General features: G+C 44.5%; 1 protein-coding gene across 2 annotated transcripts in view; it reads left to right on the top strand.

The window, feature by feature from the left end:
- IYD (iodotyrosine deiodinase) overlaps positions 1 to 18,135 on the top strand; it is a 55,366-nt gene extending 37,231 nt beyond the window's left edge. The window contains exons 4-7 of one of the 2 annotated variants that reach the window (XM_073557659.1): positions 2,287 to 2,443; positions 9,803 to 9,917; positions 11,165 to 11,253; positions 14,678 to 18,135. In XM_073557659.1, coding sequence (XP_073413760.1) covers positions 2,287 to 2,443; positions 9,803 to 9,917; positions 11,165 to 11,253; positions 14,678 to 14,860 — 544 coding nt within the window. In that variant the 3' untranslated portion in view covers positions 14,861 to 18,135. The remainder of the gene's footprint in view (positions 1 to 2,286; positions 2,444 to 9,802; positions 9,918 to 11,164; positions 11,254 to 14,677) is intronic. The other variant, XM_073557660.1, reaches the window with a different exon arrangement.
- Positions 18,136 to 18,845: the final 710 nt, after the last annotated feature.

Below are 18,845 nucleotides of genomic sequence, written 5' to 3'. Positions count from 1 at the left end.
GCACAACTAGATGGGAGCCTTTAGAAGGGTTAACTAGAGGAGTGGCTAGCCAGGAGCAAAAAGGAGACAGATTTCTTGCTTTATTTGAGCCTGGGGTAGCCATCCTGAGAAGAAGTGTGAAGAAAATGCCTACAGCAGCAGTCAGCGAGTAGTGTCACTGGAGGCCCTTTACCTAGAGACTGAGAGCTAAAGCTAAAGGGCTAGGGAGACTAATGGGAGAGTCTCAGAAGTCAAGTCAGCTAGAAACAAAGAGCTGAAGTCACAGAAAGCCAGTCTATGGAAACCAGCCCGTGTCTGGAATTGGTCAAGCCAGGGAGGTCGGTGAGTGAGCCCCTGTGGAAGTGACAGCTGGAGTGCGGGAGTTGTTTCAAGAGTCTAGTGAGCTGCAAGCCTAGTACAAGTACAGGAGCAACAGTGCCGAAAAGGGGTGAACTTTAACAGAGTAGACAGGTACCTTCGTGGGCTGAAGTCGGTCGCAGGAAGAAGGGTCGAAGTGCTGTGTTCACCGTGTTCCGTGTGGCATACTCGGTTGCTTGTGTGGTCCAACTGTGTGTAACAGAAGAAGAAGTAGTGTGCTGCTCTAGATGAAGATGTATTACTGGTAACGTGTAAAGAGTCCTGAAGCCATGTGGATGTGCTGTGCTCTGAAGAGAATAAAGTTGAACTGTTTAAGTTGTTTCCAGCCTCTGTCTGCAGTCATTTGAGCCTCAAAGGTGATCAGCATACCAGGGATGGAACAGCTTCCATCACAGTGAGTACCGGAATGGCTGCGGAGGCTACCGCCCGGCGGCCGTGGTATTACAATACGATGGTGATGATGGTGGTTGTAGTGCAGGGCAAGTGACACAGTAAATAAATTGGAGGACACAGCAGTGTGCAGTCTTTATAGGTTTTACTCACAGTTCTGATGTTACAATCCCAAGCCGAGGTGGTAAATTGCGGTGTCAGAACCCCCTTCAGATGTTCCTTTCCTGGCTGTCTCACTGCGCTGGCTCCCTCCTCTCCTGCACTCTCCTGCCCTGCACCATCACACACAGTGTCCCAAGCCAGCAGCCCCGGATCTTGTCGGTGATGTGCTCTAGGTCCCCTTGATCCTATTTGCGTTTTCAGCAAATGTGTTGGATGTGGCTGTAGCACATGCAGGTACTGAAACCTCTGGTTAGCTAGCTGAGTCCTTAGTTTCTCCACTAGTCTGGGGCCGGTCCCCTACTGCGACCTGGTCCCTCCACTTGACTATGGTTGGTGTGCATACGAGCCCCACGGGTGGATTCCTTGCTACCCGTGCCCCTAGGACCCCTTCTTCCTCCCTCTGGAGTCACTCTCTCTTCTTCTTTACTCTCTTCCCTCTCTGTCATCTGGGGACGAGCTCCTGGCTCTTTCAGTCCCCACAGCAGACTGTCCCTCTGGTCTCTCAGACCACTGCACACCACTCTCTAACTACTTCCCTTCTCACTTCCTCCACCAACACCCTCCACCAAGTCCCACTCGGGCCCTGAGAGGTCTGATGTTGGATGTAAATGTGTGGGTTCTGGGTGACGTCCCCTCCATATCCGAGAGCGGAGCACTACACCTCTGACTGAGGCGCAGTACCTCTGTGGCAACTGCACCTCAGGGGTGCCACGCTAGCACAGAGGCAAAGTCTCATGTGGGGTGGGTCACTAGAGTGACCTGTTCCTCAGAAACCAGAGTCTGGCAACGGGGAAAAGTGTGAAAGCGAAAGAGAGCTGTAAGTGTACTATCCGCCCCCATGCGCTTTGGTAAAACTTAAATGTTGGGTTACTCTAAAATATCAAAATGAAATTATACAGGTAAGGTAAGTATTATTTCACCATTGCAGTGCTTTTTCACACATACCATTAGTTAGGGGTGTAGTATCCTTATGAGAAGCTCCTTTAAAAGCTTAATCATTGAATTAAATTAATGTTTGTTTATTTTTCACATTGTTTGGTCCACATTTTACCATATGTCTACACATATTGGAGTCTGCTCCATTACCTAGATAAAAATGTTGCCCCTTGTCCATGGTTGCTTACATACAGTATTAGGTATTAGATACATTTCTAGTAAAAGGTAAAGCTCAGTGTGATCCCCTAATTCTTGTAACTAGCAGAGTCCCAGTGGATGGACACATTGCAACCACATAATGAAAGTATATCTCTATTTTATCCTCCATTTTAGGTTCGGGTATTTTTTTTTAGATTGTCCTTCAAAATGTGTTGCCTTTTTATTACTTTTATAAAATGTTCGTGCATCAATTTGTTAACAGCATTTTTTTTTATATTTTAGAACAGACTGGGTTAAGGAATATTTAGATACCGCACCTTATTTAATCTTGATCTTCAAACAAGTATATGGAATTCTTTCTAACAACAGAAAGAAGACCCATTATTATAATGAGATCAGTGTCTCCATAGCTTGTGGAATTCTATTGGCTGCCATTCAGGTACAGGACACTTTATAATTGTGTTTTTTTTTTGTCATATGTCAGTCTGCCTATCATGTTAGTAATTCATGTTTTGAGCATAATTATATATATAAAAGGAAAAAGATATATGATATTATACTAGACCAACAGTCACTTTATTGTTATTTACACCTTATTTGAATCCAGGTCTCGTGTTCATAGATTTGGATATCCACACTCGCTTGTCGCTAACACCTGATATTTTGGATGCCAAAATACACAGCGAATGGAACCAGAATACCCCAGCTCCTTATTGCACTAGTAGTGGCCATTCCCATGTACTGCAGCTCAACTTTATTATTATTTATTATTATTGCGTCATGGCTAGTGTTGAGCATTCCGATACCGCAAGTATCGGGTATCGGCCGATACTTGCTGTATCGGAATTCCGATACCGACTTCCGATATTTTTTCAATATCGGAATTCGGCATCGGAATCGGAAGTTCAAAGTTGATTGACAGACTGACGTCATCATGATGCGCGGTGTGTGCGCATCATGATGCGCCGTCACTTCGGGCCTTCCGGGGGTCTCTGCCGGCCTGCCGGGGGGCTGTGCCGGCCTGCCGGGGGGCTGTGTGGACTGCCCGGGGTCTGTACCGGCCTGCCGGGGGGCTGTGCCGGCCTGCCGGTGGTCTGTGCACCCTGTGGGGGTCTGTACCGGCCTGCCGGGAGGCTGTGCCGGCCTGCCGGTGGTCTGTGCACCCTGTGGGGGTCTGTACCGGCCTGCCGGGGGGCTGTGCCGGCCTGCCGGGGGGCTGTGCTGATGTCCGGGGGTCTGTGCAAGCATCGTCCGATGGGACTACAAGTCCCATCGGGCGATGCCTGCTACCATGACAGTGATTGACACATTAGCCAATGATGGGACAGTAGTAGTCCCATCATCCGGCTAATGTGTTAAATGTTAAAAAAAAAATAAAAAAAAAATACTACATACATACTACATGCATGCTACATACATACTACATGCTACATACATACTACATACATACTACATACATGCTACATACATACTGCATGCTACATACATACTACATACATACTACATGCATGCTACATACATACTACATGCATGCTACATACATACTACATGCATGCTACATGCATGCTACATACATACTACATGCTACATACATACCACATACATACTACATACATACTACATATATACTACATGCATGCTACATACATACTACATGCTACATACATACCACATACATACTACATACATGCTACATACTACATACATACTACATACATACTACATACATACTACATGCATGCTACATACATACTACATGCTACATACATACCACATACATACTACATATATACTACATATATACTACATGCATGCTACATACATACTACATGCTACATACATACCACATACATACTACATACATGCTACATACATACTACATATATACTACATGCATGCTACATACATACTACATGCATGCTACATACATACTACATGCTACATACATACCACATACATACTACATACATACTACATACATACTACATATATACTACATGCATGCTACATACATACTACATGCTACATACATACCACATACATACTACATACATGCTACATACATACATATATACTACATGCATGCTACATACATACTACATGCATGCTACATACATACTACATGCTACATACATACCACATACATACTACATACATACTACATACATACTACATATATACTACATGCATGCTACATACATACTACATGCTACATACATACCACATACATACTACATACATGCTACATACATACATATATACTACATGCATGCTACATACATACTACATGCATGCTACATACATACTGCATGCTACATGCATGCTACATACATACTACATACATACTACATGCTACATACATACCACATATATACTACATACATACAATACATTCATACAATACATACATAGACATACAGTACATATAACATAGAGTAACATACTTACCAATACTTGTCACATTGTTCCCCGAAGCCATTGTCTTTTCCGGAATAAATATTAACATAACAAACCACAAAAATATTCACCCACGATCCGAAGCAGTCCACGAGTGTGTCCCACGACGATCTTGGGTAGAGAACTGCAGCATCAGATGATGCTGCCGTTCTCTACGGGCTGCAGGAATCCAATGACGGAAGGTAGGTATCCTTCCGCACTGTATTCCTCCGCCACTTAAAAAAAAAAAAGTCCCTAGTCTCACTTTATGCCATTGCTGCGTGGGAAAAAGTCCCTAGTCTCACTTTATGCCATTGCTGCGTGGGAAATTCCCACACAGCAATGGCATAAAGTGAGACTAGGGACTTTTTTTTTTTTTAAGTGGCGGAGGAATACAGTGCGGAAGGATACCTACCTTCCGTCATTGGATTCCTGCAGCCCGTAGAGAACGGCAGCATCAGCTGATGCTGCAGTTCTCTACCCAAGATCGTCGTGGGACACACTCGTGGACTGCTTCGGATCGTGGGTGAGTATTTTTGTGGTTTGTTATGTTAATATTTATTCCGGAAAAGACAATGGCTTCGGGGAACAATGTGATAAGTATTGGTAAGTATGTTACTCTATGTTATATGTACTGTATGTCTATGTATGTATTGTATGAATGTATTGTATGTATGTAGTATATATGTGGTATGTATGTAGCATGTAGTATGTATGTAGTATGTATGTAGCATGCATGTAGCATGCAGTATGTATGTAGCATGCATGTAGTATATATGTAGTATGTATGTAGCATGCATGTAGTATATATGTATGTATGTAGCATGTATGTGGCATGTATGTAGCATGTAGTATGTATGTAGCATGCATGTAGTATATATGTAGTATGTATGTAGTATGTATGTAGTATGTATGTGGTATGTATGTAGCATGTAGTATGTATGTAGCATGCATGTAGTATGTATGTAGCATGCATGTAGTATATATGTAGTATGTATGTAGCATGTATGTAGTATGTATGTGGTATGTATGTAGCATGTAGTATGTATGTAGCATGCATGTAGTATATATGTAGTATGTATGTAGCATGCAGTATGTATGTAGCATGCATGTAGTATATATGTAGTATGTATGTAGCATGTAGTATGTATGTAGCATGCATGTAGTATATATGTAGTATGTATGTAGCATGTAGTATGTATGTAGCATGCATGTAGTATATATGTAGTATGTATGTAGCATGCAGTATGTATGTAGCATGCATGTAGTATATATGTAGTATGTATGTAGCATGTAGTATGTATGTAGCATGCATGTAGTATATATGTAGTATGTATGTAGCATGTAGTATGTATGTAGCATGCATGTAGTATGTATGTAGCATGTAGTATGTATGTAGCATGCATGTAGTATATATGTAGTATGTATGTAGTATATATGTAGTATGTATGTTGCATGTAGTATTTATGTAGTATGAATGTAGCATGTATGTAGTATGTAGTATGAATGTAGCATGTATGTAGTATGCATGTTGTATGTATGTAGCATGTAATTTTTTTTTTTTTTTTTTACATTTAACACATTAGCCGGATGATGGGACTACTACTGTCCCATCATTGGCTAATGTGTCAATCACTGTCATGGTAGCAGGCATCGCCCGATGGGACTTGTAGTCCCATCGGACGATGCCTGCACAGACCCCCGAAGCCTGCACAGACCACCGGCAGGCCGGCACAGCCCCCCGGCAGGCCGGCACAGCCCCCCGGAGCCTGCACAGACCACCGGCAGGCCGGCACAGCCCCCCGGCAGGCCGGCACAGCCCCCCGGAGCCTGCACAGCCCCCCGGCAGGCCGGCACAGCCCCCCGGCAGGCCGGCACAGCCCACCGGAGCCTGCACAGACCACCGGCAGGCCGGCACAGCCCCCCGGCAGGCCGGCACAGACCACCGGAGCCTGCACAGACCCCCTGGCAGGCCGGCACAGCCCCCCGAAAGGCCCGTACAGACCCCAGAGAGGCTGTACAAGGGCAGGAAAGGGTTTTTCTTATTCCGATACCGGAAGTCCCATAGACTTGAATGGGACTTCCGGTATCGGAATTGGCGATACCGATACTTTTTTTAAAGATCGGCCGATACCATCCGATACGATACTTTGAAGTATCGGACGGTATCGCTCAACTCTAGTCATGGCACTTTAGATGTGAAAAGGGGTATACATAACAACATAACAAAAAACAGGTACAATTATCTTGAACAAAATGAGTCACCAACTGGTACAGAAGGATAGAGGTTGGGTGAGGATACGGTAGGTGAGGACAGAGCTGGTCGTGCAACGGTTTGGTGGAACAAGGGTTACTGTAGGTTGTAGGCTTGTCGTAAGAGGTCTGTAAGTTCCTTTTGAAGGTTTCCACAATAGGCCAGAGTCTGATATGTTGGGGTACAGAGTTCCAGAGTAGAGGGGATGCACAGGAAAAATCCTGTATGTGATTGTCAGAAGAGGAGATAAGAGGGGAGTAAATAAGTTGATCTTAGAAAATCCAAGATTCCGAGGGACCAGAGAAAATGGAGATAAAACATAACCTTTATTCCATTATTCCATCCTTAAAAATCACATGGTAAAGTACAATGAGGCTGTAATTTTTATTTTACTTCTTGCTTGAAAAAGTCCCTTGTGGGCCGAAACGTTGCTTCCCTCGTCTACCTCAATAGTACTTCACCATGTGATATTTAAGGCTGGAATAATGGAATAAAGGTTATGTTTTATCCCCATTTTCTCTGGTGCCTCACAATCTTGGGTGTTCTATGGCTTTGGACCGTGTTTGCGGTCTGATGAATCATCACTGAGCCACCAGTGATGCATGAGGAGGACTCTTGGACTAAGAGATGGAGATCTTGTGAGGATCGATGGTAGCGTGCAGTTAAATACCGGGAGACTAGGTCTCAGATGTATGGAGGAGACAGATTGTGGATGGCTTTGTATGCAAAGGTTAGGTATTTGAACTGGAGTCTCTTTGCAATGGGTTAGCCAGTGAAGGGTTTGACATAGGGGTGAGGCCGGCGAATAGCGCAGAGATAGCTTGATTTGTCAGGCATCAGAGATAAGGATAGATTGGAGGAGTTCAAGATTGTCAGAGGGGAGGCCACAAAGCAGGAGGTTGCAGTAGTCGAAGTGGGAGATGATGAGGGCATGCACTAGCCCTTTTGCAGATTCTTGGTTGAGGAATGGGCGGATCCAGGAGATATTTTTGAGATGGAGTCAGCAGGAAGTGGAAAGGGCTTGGATGTGAGGTTTGAAGGAGAGATCAGAATCAAGGGTTACCCCAAGGCAGCGAGCTTGCAGGACTTGAGAGAGTGAGCAGCCAATGACTTTGATGGATAGGTCTGTTGGCAGGGTGAGTGTGATGGTGGAAAGATGATGAATTCTGATATACCCATGTTAAGTTTTAGAAATCTAGCATAGCAGAAAGATGAAATATCGGACAGATATTCATAGAATCATAGAATCATAGAATCGTAGAGTTGGAAGGGACCTACTGGGCCATCTGGTCCAACCCCCTGCTCAAAGCAGGATTCTGGTTAGTAAGGGGGTAATATCAGGTACAGAGAGGTAGATCTGTCTGACACAGCCGCCCGCGTCACAGTGTATCGGGCAGGGAGCTGTGCACGGCCGTCACCTTGACAGCTGCCCAGCTCCCGCTCTCTCTTCTGGGTCAGGTGTCGGGCCTGCACCATGACGTCATCGCGCAAATGCCGACATGTACCTAGATGCTGGCTGCAGAGAGGAGCTGCTGGGGAGCGGTTGTGAGGTAAGTATGAGAAACTGTTTTTTTTTTAAATGAATTCAGTGGGTGAGGGGGCAGCACATGATGGAGGGGGGTGGGGGGGCTGTACATGATGGAGGGGGGTAAATATGCCTGCACATGATGGAGGGGGAGTGAATGGGGCTGCATATGATGGAGGGGGGTGCAGGGGCTGTACATGTTGGAGGGGGTGAATATGGCTGCACATGATGGAGGGGGAGTGAATGGGGCTGCATGTGATGGAGAGGGGTGCGGGGGCTGTACATGATGGAGGAGGGTGAATGGGGCTGCACATGATGGAGGGGGGTGCGGGGGCTGTACATGATGGAGGGGGGTGAATATGGATGCACATGATGAGGGGGGCAAATGGGGTTGCATATGATGGAGGGGGGTGCGGGGGCTGTACATGATGGAGGAGGGTGAATGGGGCTGCATATGATGGAGGGGGTGCAGGGGCTGTACAGGATGGAGGGGGTGAAAGGGGCTGCACATGATGGAGGGGGGTGAATGGGGCTGCATATGATGGAGGGGGGTGCGGGGGCTGTACATGATGGAGGAGGGTGAATGGGGCTGCACATGATGGAGGGGGAGAATGGGGTGTACATGATGGAGGGGGGTGAATGGGACTGTACATGATGGAGGGGGGTAAGTGGGGCTGCACATGATGGAGTGGGGGGAGTGAGGCTGTACATGTAGTGGGAGTTGTACATGATGGAGTGGGGCTATACATGATGGAGTGGGGCTGTACATGATGGAGTGGGGGGAGTGGGGCTACACATGATGAAGGGGAAGTGGAGCTGTACATGATGGTGTAGGGTTCTAGCAGGTTCGCAGGATGCAGTGACGAGACACGAGACTGGGTGTGGTTTGTGAAAATAACTTTTATAAACTGTAGCCGCTGGGGCTATATCGAGCAAACAAAAAGTATGAACAAAACAACAGTCCACGCAGGGACTCAACAAACCTAACAACACTTTCTTGTGGTAAATGCGACTAACCCGGTTGGCCCGGGTGCTATAGGCCACGTATGACCAAACTGGGGGTCCTTATCTCCTATAGTACACTTATCCTTCCAGGGGTCTGTCAGGATCACAGGCGTGGCCGCGTAGAGGTCGCTGATGCGGCTGCCTTGACGCCTCGACACTCCGGGAAGAAACTGGGCTCGACAGGCCCTTGAAGAAACGATGACGGTGGGGCGCAACAGGCCCTGAAGAAACGATGACGGTGGGGCGCAACAGGCCCTGAAGAAACAATGCCGGTGGGGCGCAACAGGCCCTGAAGAAATGGTGTCGGTGGGGTGCAACAGGCCCTGAAGAAGCGATGCCGGTGGGGCGCAACAGGCCCTGAAGAAACGGTGCTAATGGGGCGCGGTGATGACGCAGTCTCTAAATATAACCATTCACCAACCTCTGCTCAGGGTCCCTTAGCAAATCGGACGGGGGCCTCTACTACCGCGTGTAGCGAGGTGGCGCCCCCTGGGGCCGGTGATGACAGGGCCGTAACTGTGGGAGAAGGCAGGGGGGCAGTGTCCTGACCGCTGTAAAGGAATGGTCTGTCGTTGCAGCGGTCGCCCGAGGTAGCCACCTTGTCACAACAGAGTGGGAAGGAGCGGGAGTCACTGTATGGGACCGTATGCGGGGAGCGGCTGCCGGTGCAAGTCTCTCACGTGTCACTAGTCGGTGAGTCCATAGCTTTCCTTTCACAGGCCCCTGTCGGTCTCTCCACAACTCACCGTCTGCTCCCTCAGTCCTCTCTGTCTCACACGGCTTCCTGTCTGTTGTCCTGCTCTCTGTCAACTGCCACTTCAGCACGCCCCCTGCTCCTTTTAAGCTTGCCCCGCCCCCTGCTTCCCTGACAACTTCAGTCAAGTCTTTCCTTTTACTGTCCTCCCAGTATCGTTCCCTCAGGAACCCTGATGGCGGTCCCCTGGGTACCTGTCCTTTCACTGTCTGGGAGTCCTCTTCCCCACAATGGAGTGCGGCTGCGCTTGATGAATGGGGGGTAAGGGGGACTGCACAGGATGAAGTGGGGGGTAAGGGGGACTGCACAGGATGAATTGGGGGTAAGTGGGACGGCACATGAAATGGGTAAAGGGGACATGATGTGGGGGTAAGAGTGACTGCACATGATGATGGGGGAGTAGGGCTGCACATGATGAAGTGGGGGGGTAAGGGAGACTTAACATGATGAAGTGGGGGTAAGGGGGACTGCACATGATGAAATGGAAGGGGGATAGGGGGCTGCAAATGATGAAGGGGCACTGCAGATGAAGTGAGGGGTGATAGGGACCTGCAATGGATGAAGTAAGGGTACTTCAAATTAAAGTGTGGAGACTGCAAATGATGATGTGGGGGAGAGGACGGGGGACTGCAAATTATGAATTCAGTGTGAGTGATGGGGCACAGCAATTTAATTTAAAGTGAGGGGATGAGGAGAGCAAATGATTAATTGAAGGTGGGGGTGAGGAGAGCAAATCTATCTGGAGAACAAATAAAGAATTTTGAGTGTGGGGGAGTAAGTGAAGTATTGAATGTGGGGTAGAGCAGTTGATAATGAATAGAGGGTGGGAGAGAAAGACATGACAATGAATTGAGGTGGGAGGGGCATGTAAATATAATGAATCGGGGTTAGGGTTAGAGCGGGAGGTACATAGTGGGGGGTGTTGAGGTTGAAGTGCCTGGTAATGAATTGGGGGAAAGAGTACAGGTGCTAATTTATATATTAAATGGGGAAAATGGCATTTATAGTTAGTGGGTGCACAGTGATGGATTATAATTTATATTTGCAATGGTGGGTTGCATAATAACCAATTATGTATTAATGGTGGGTGCATGTCTGTATTCAGATGTGTAGTGTAGAAGAAAGGGAAAAAGTGGGGAATGTGCTCTGGAAGCTATGCTCTAGGTAACTGTGTTATTTCATGCAGAGACGAGTCCTGGCTGGAAGAGTGATGGCGATCTGTGCTGGATGAAAAAGAAAAGCAAATATGAAGGACTTCAGCTAGAGACGTCACTGGTGAGTCAGTGTGTTACCTATACACTGACAGTAAATACAGAGTTCCTGTATACAATTTCACTTAGTATTGTGTTTTTAATTAATGATCAGTATTGTAGTATTCAGTCACTATCTGGTGGTAATATGTGGTCTGGTCATGGTGTGGCGCTATTTGTTCCTTGTATGTGGCATTATTCAGTCGCTGTGTGGTGGTAATATGTGGTCTGGCCATGGTGCGGCGTTATTTGTTCCTTGTATGTGGTAATATTCTGTGACTATGTGGTGGTAATATGTGGTCTGGCCATGGCGTGGCGGTATTTGTTCCTTGTATGTGGTATTATTCCATGACTATGAGGTGGTAATACAGTGGGGCAAAAAAGTATTTAGTCAGTCAGCAATAGTGCAAGTTCCACCACTTAAAAAGATGAGAGTCGTCTGTAATTTACATCATAGGTAGACCTCAACTATGGGAGACAAACTGAGAAAAAAAAATCCAGAAAATCACATTGTCTGTTTTTTTTTCATTTTATTTGCATATTATGGTGGAAAATAAGTATTTGGTCAGAAACAAGCAATCAAGATTTCTGGCTCTCACAGACCTGTAACTTCTTCTTTAAGAGTCTCCTCTTTCCTCCACTCATTACCTGTAGTAATGGCACCTGTTTAAACTTGTTATCAGTATAAAAAGACACCTGTGCACACCCTCAAACAGTCTGACTCCAAACTCCACTATGTTGAAGACCAAAGAGCTGTCAAAGGACACCAGAAACACAATTGTAGCCCTGCACCAGGCTGGGAAGACTGAATCTGCAATAGCCAACCAGCTTGGAGTGAAGAAATCAACTGTGGGAGCAATAATTAGAAAATGGAAGACATACAAGACCACTGATAATCTCCCTCGATCTGGTGCTCCACGCAAAATCCCACCCCGTGGGGTCAGAATGATCACAAGAACGGTGAGCAAAAATCCCAGAACCATGCGGGGGGACCTAGTGAATGAACTGCAGAGAGCTGGGACCAATGTAACAAGGCCTACCATAAGTAACACACTACGCCACCATGGACTCAGATCCTGCAGTGCCAGACGTGTCCCACTGCTTAAGCCTGTACATGTCCGGGCCCGTCTGAAGTTTGCTAGAGAGCATTTTGATGATCCAGAGGAGTTTTGGGAGAATGTCCTATGGTCTGATGAAACCAAACTGGAACTGTTTGGTAGAAACACAACTTGTCGTGTTTGGAGGAAAAAGAATACTGAGTTGCATCCATCAAACACCATACCTACTGTAAAGCATGGTGGTGGAAACATCATGCTTTGGGGCTTTTTCTCTGCAAAGGGGCCAGGACGACTGATCCGGGTACATGAAAGAATGAATGGGGCCATGTATCGTGAGATTTTGAGTGCAAACCTCCTTCCATCAGCAAGGGCATTGAAGATGAAACGTGGCTGGGTCTTTAAACATGACAATGATCCAAAGCACACCGCCAGGGCAATGAAGGAGTGGCTTTGTAAGAAGCATTTCAAGGTCCTGGAGTGGCCTAGCCAGTCTCCAGATCTCAACCCTATAGAAAACCTTTGGAGGGAGTTGAAAGTCCGTGTTGCCAAGCGAAAAGCCAAAAACATCACTGCTCTAGAGGAGATCTGCATGGAGGAATGGGCCAACATACCAACAACAGTGTGTGGCAACCTTGTGAAGACTTACAGAAAACGTTTGACCTCTGTCATTGCCAACAAAGGATATATCACAAAGTATTGAGATGAAATTTTGTTTCTGACCAAATACTTATTTTCCACCATAATATGCAAATAAAATGAAAAAAAAAACAGACAATGTGATTTTCTGGATTTTTTTTTCTCAGTTTGTCTCCCATAGTTTAGGTCTACCTATGATGTAAATTACAGACGCCTCTCATCTTTTTAAGTGGTGGAACTTGCACTATTGCTGACTGACTAAATACTTTTTTGCCCCACTGTATGTGGTCTGGTCATGGTGCGACGTTACTTGTTCCTTGTATGTGATATTATTCGGTGACTCTGGTCTGGTCATGGTGTGACGATATTTGTCCCTTGTATGTAATGTTAGTGGTTGTTTAAAAAAAATGTTAATGTAAGTGACTCATTCCCTTAATGAAAAATACATAAATATATATTTATTTTTAGAGTAGGGTCCGGCCGAAAGAATCTCCCGTGTTGTGGTATCCGCTTAAAAAATTTTTTTGACCAGAACAAAAGCTGCTGGTTTTATGAGTGATCTGGTGTTTGATGGGAACTGTTAATATCAGAATGTAGTGCACAGCCTGGCCAGCTGGTCAGTCAAGTGAGACAGCTGCATAGAAATATATGCAGCTGTCACACTCGGGTCAGGAGAGCCGCTGGCCAGAATGTGCACTGTTCTGATGTCATTCCAATTTATTTTTTTTTCAACTGTGTGACTGCGCCCCTACTTGTATATGTTTGAGGAAAAGGTGTGTGTAAATGGGTGTGGCTTAAAAATGGGTGTGGTTTTCCTACACATAAACACAGAATCTGTTGTTAAAAATTTGAATCCCACCCCTGCTTGGACTAAACAAAAGTTAACTCATTAGATGTCAAATACTCGGATGGCTAATATATCCGCAACTGAGAGTGGAAGTTTTCCTCCACTCTGCAGCCAGTAATACATAGTGTGTCCAGTTCAACAAGATCTAATTGGTGAAAAGTCCTCTTTTAAATGAAAAACTTAAAGGAGATCTTTTAGTAACTCGTCCACTTCATACTACACAAATGGACATGTAGGTCTTTGAAATGTAAATCCATTGACACCTTTATATCTTCTATCTGTCTCTGCACTCCCAAGAAAATTGCACTTTCATGCATATATGCTAATGAGGCACTAATGAGGCCACTTTTCGAGCCTCTGCCTCCAGAGCTTGTTTCCCTACACAAGATTGACCTCTTCAACCTGATTGATAGTTTCACTGTTTGATTTCCTTGCTTGGTGCCTGACATACCTTAGAAAGTGAGCCAACAATCACACTAAAGAGGCGGATGATGGGCAGGGGAAGGACCTGGGGAGGGAGTGGTTCCTTAATTGCCCTGTCACACCCAGAGCACTTAGCACCTCTTTTACATATGACTGACAATGCTAATTACTAAGGAATGCGATAGAAAATATAAAAGTGTAGATTGATTTACATTTTAAGGCCCTGCATACCCATAAATGTGGTTTCTGGGGTTTATCTTACTGACAGATTTAATTTAATGGATGCATTTTACATAAATTACAGTAAATAAATAGTGTGCAGGAGATTAGAAGAACTCTTCTCCCTCATTCTCTAGACCATTGTCTGTGTCTGATATCAGACTCCTGCCCAATTAAGAATTGAAAAAAGTTTCTGTCCTTACACATAGATATTGTGGATATCAACGATTTACCAATTTGTAATGACAACCGATCATTTGTTCCAGAATGCAGGTTTGGTGACAGTAACCACAACTCCTCTCAACTGTGGCCCTCGGCTGAGATTACTGCTCGACCGTCCCGTCAATGAAAAATTACTCATGCTTCTTCCTGTCGGTTATGCAAGCAAAGACGCCACTGTGCCAGACTTAAAAAGAAAGCCGCTGGAAGACATCATGGTGGTTGTTTAAAAACATCATCTCTACCTACAATCTTTAACAAATCATCATTTCCCAGGACCCTACATCAGTCATGTAACATCTCTATTTTTTGTTTGTTTTTTTGCTCTTGCATTTGGATATAGAATCTACTGCTATTCAATACCCAAATAAAACTGTCATTTAGCATCCAAATAACGCAGTGATACAATGCCTAAAAAGAAGAGGGATTAATGGTAAAGTTCCATATTGTCTGAGCCAGTGATAGGTATTCTGACTCTTCAAGACAGTATGAATCTCTAAATCCTTAGTCATCAATCCCTTAGATAACTATATGATTGTTGTACTCACATGCCAGGCGTCTTCAGATAGTTCCAACTCGCGGCCACACTGACTTGTAATAAGAGTAAATGAGACACAGAGTTGATTTTTCTCTGAAATCTTGTATTAAGTATGCAGCAGGTGGAAAGAGTAATCCCAAACAGAGAAGTATACATGTACATCCAAAGATGGCTACAGCAAACTAATAATGAGGAAGAAGGGAGGAGCAAAAGCTAATATCATCAACTACAGGAGAGAAAAAGGGACAAACTTCAAGGGTTAGAGCTTCTCCCTAGCAACAGCAGAATGAAATGCATAACATTTCATTCTGCTAAATCTCTTGCACCACTCCAGTCTGTCCTCAACTCTACTGGCCAACTAATCCACCTCTCTCCTCATTGTTCCCCTGTTTCTCCCCTCTGCAAATCCCTCCACTTGCTCCCAATTCCCCAACGAATCAAGTTCAAATTACTAACACTAACCTACAAAGCCATCCACAACCTGTCCCCTCCCTATATCTCTGAACTAATCTCCCAATATCTTCCCTCACGTAATCTTTGATCCTCCCAAGACCTCCTTCTCTCCTCCACACTTATTTGTTCCTCATACAACCGCCGCAAGATTTCTCCCAAATATCCCCATCCTCTGGAACTCCATGCCTCAACACGTCCGGTTATCCACCACCCTTGGATCCTTCAGATGGAACCTGAAAACCCATCTCTTCAGGAAAGCTTACAGCCTGCAATAACTATTCTGCCACCTTACCACCACCAGAGCTGCTGCACCTCCGACCTTTTGTCTCTTCCCCATTATCCCGTAGAATGTAAGTCCACAAGGACAGGGTTCTCTCTCCTCTGTACCAGTCTGTCATTGTAAATAACTTTGTATGTAACCCCTTCTCATGTATAGCACCATGGAATTAACAGTGCTATATAAATAATAATAATAATAATAATAATAATAATAACATAACAAGTTGTTCCCATTCAATAGGTTTTCCTGTATGGCCTCCCAGAAGCCAACAGCAGGTGGAATCATGTAGTTTGTAGCGTGGGAACACTCCATGGAATTAATTCCTTTGCAACTCTTGTGAACACATCCTAATGAAGACATTTGAAGTTTCAATATTAAAGTGGATCTTTCATCAGATTTCACATTACAATCTGTACTAATTATTAACTAGATCTCTTAGACCATGGTGTACCTACCTAAAAAAAAGTCCATGTTTGAATGTCTATGTAGAATCATTCTCAAAAGATATTTGCTCAATTAATTATCAGGTAAGACGTTCAAAAAGGATTTTACAGCCATACTAAAATAGATTTTCTTCCTTATATAGCTATTTAGTACTGAATGCAGTTTACATGGTGAAATCTGGTGACAGATTTATATTTATATTTCCTCCCAGAACATTGTAACAATAGAGCAGGATAGTGGAAATCAGATCCCCTTACTATACCAGTTATTCAAGTTTTCTTACTTTGTATTCTCCTATCATTAAACACCATTTGCCTTTCATAGTGGGTGTAACATAATAGTGGACCCCAAAGATTTCGGAAAAGACAGCCCCATTGTCACTAGGGTCCATTTGTGATGGTTTCATTAAAACAATTCCTATTATATTTTATTGTTCTGTTTGCATAGTGATCACAATAGAATTTACATTTACAAATGGATACCCCAAAGTCCTGTATGTATAGAGGTTGGACTCTCGCAATTAGGCTATGTGCCCCCGTTGCAGAAATGCTCCGGAAATGTCCGCAGCATTTCCGCAACTCCCTGCCGTGAGTAAAACGCGTAAAATGCGGAATTCACATGCATTTTCCCACAAAACACAAGCATTTTGCAAGTGTTTTTAGCTTGCAGAATGCTTGCGGTTTTCCAAGCGATTTGAAGCATCGCTTGGAAAAGTGATTGACAGGTTAGTCACACTTGTCAAGCATAGTGCTTGACAAGTGTGACCAGCGTTTTACTATTGATGCTGCCTATACAGCATCAATAGTATGATAAAAATAATAATAATAAAAAAAATAGGGATATACTCACCTTCTGTCGGCCCCCGGATCCCTCCCGGACTTCATTGTCGCTGGCGGCAAGTTCTGTTCCCAGGGATGCCTTGCGACAATGACCTCTGATGGCGTACAGTCTCGTGAGACCGCTACGTCATCAGTGGTCATTCTCGCAATGCATTCCTGGGACCGGAAGATGCTGGCAGCGTGGCTGACAGGCGGGAGGGCTCCGGGGGCCGACAGAAGGTGAGGATATCCCTATTTTTGATTTTAATTCTATTTTTTACAGGATTATGTTACCCAGGGCATGGAGGAGAGTCTCCTCGCTTCCAGACCCTGGGTACCATCCACACATGAAGTGCTCACTTCACGCATGGTGGGCATAGCCACATGCATAAAGTGAGCGTTTCAATGCAATCCTATGGAGGCGGAATCGCCGCAATTCCGCAGAAATAATGGACATGCTGCGGATTTTACCGCTATGCGATTCCGCAGCGGTAAAATCTGCAGCATTGACACAGCAACTGCGGAATCCCATAGGATTGCATGGGAATGCGTTTTTGAAGCGTTTCCGCGGCTGTAAAAACACGGAGGAAACGCATAAAAAACGCAACGTGGGCACACAGCCTAATGGCCATTAAAAGCCAAGCGGTGTAAAGTTTGTAATAAAATCCAACTTAAAAAAAAAAAAATTTGTAGCCACGCAGGAAAGTAAAATAAATTTTCCTCGAGGGTGTCCATATCCTTATGCACAAATCATAACAGTCAGCAAAGGGTGTAATACCAGTCACTGTAACATTTCTAAATGTATTGAAGACACTTGTACAAGGACATTTGAATGAACAAGTGCACAAAATGCATAAAGTACGGCATAGCCTAGATTGAATTGTAAAGCACTGGGGAATATGTTGATGCTATATAAATAAAGATGATTATTAATAATAATAATAATAATAAAAAAAAAAAATGCTATAGAGAGACGTGCACAGACTGCCCTGTACTGAATTTGTTATTTTTATATTATGCCTCTAGGTGGCAGAATTTAGCTTAATATGATTCTGTAATTCCTCCTGAATACTGAGGTTAACCGCACGGTCCTAAAGAATTTGGTTAATAAAAAAAAAGAAAAAAGAAATCCCTCCATTATAAAGTCACTGGATATTAAAAACAACTCTGTGTTTTAGGAAACCGGCAAGATATTGGACAACATTTAAGATTAGTCTGGATCATTCATAGCTACAGCTATATCTACAATTTATCCTGCTGTCCTCGTACAGTATTCAATGCTTATGTCCTGCCAAGGTAGAATTCTCACAAGTCATGGAGTTATGAAAATCACAGGATCCATATACGTGTGTTAATCATATGGAAATGATGAAAGAAGAGAAACAAAAGGTCCGCCCATAAAAATCATCAAGATTTACGTCATCCGAGTGTAGTCCAGTTACCGTGGACACAAACAGTGGAGAAGATGGAGAAATTAAATTCTCTATCCGCACCTGTGCTATGATTCGCTCATGCTCATGCTGGTTCACACTAAGGCCTGTTTCACATTTCCGTTTTTTGACGTCAGTCAATATCCGCCACTTTTAGAAAAAAACGGATCTGCCCCTTTTTTGGCGGATCCATTTTTTGCCCCATAGACTTACATTAGCGGCGGATTTTGACTGACGGTCATCCGTCTCACC

The sequence above is a fragment of the Dendrobates tinctorius genome, unplaced genomic scaffold (assembly GCF_039654945.1).
Source record: "Dendrobates tinctorius isolate UK_male_01 unplaced genomic scaffold, ASM3965494v1 ptg000250l, whole genome shotgun sequence".
Lineage (NCBI taxonomy): Eukaryota > Metazoa > Chordata > Amphibia > Anura > Dendrobatidae > Dendrobates > Dendrobates tinctorius.
This window is presented reverse-complemented; position numbering and strand designations above follow the sequence as displayed.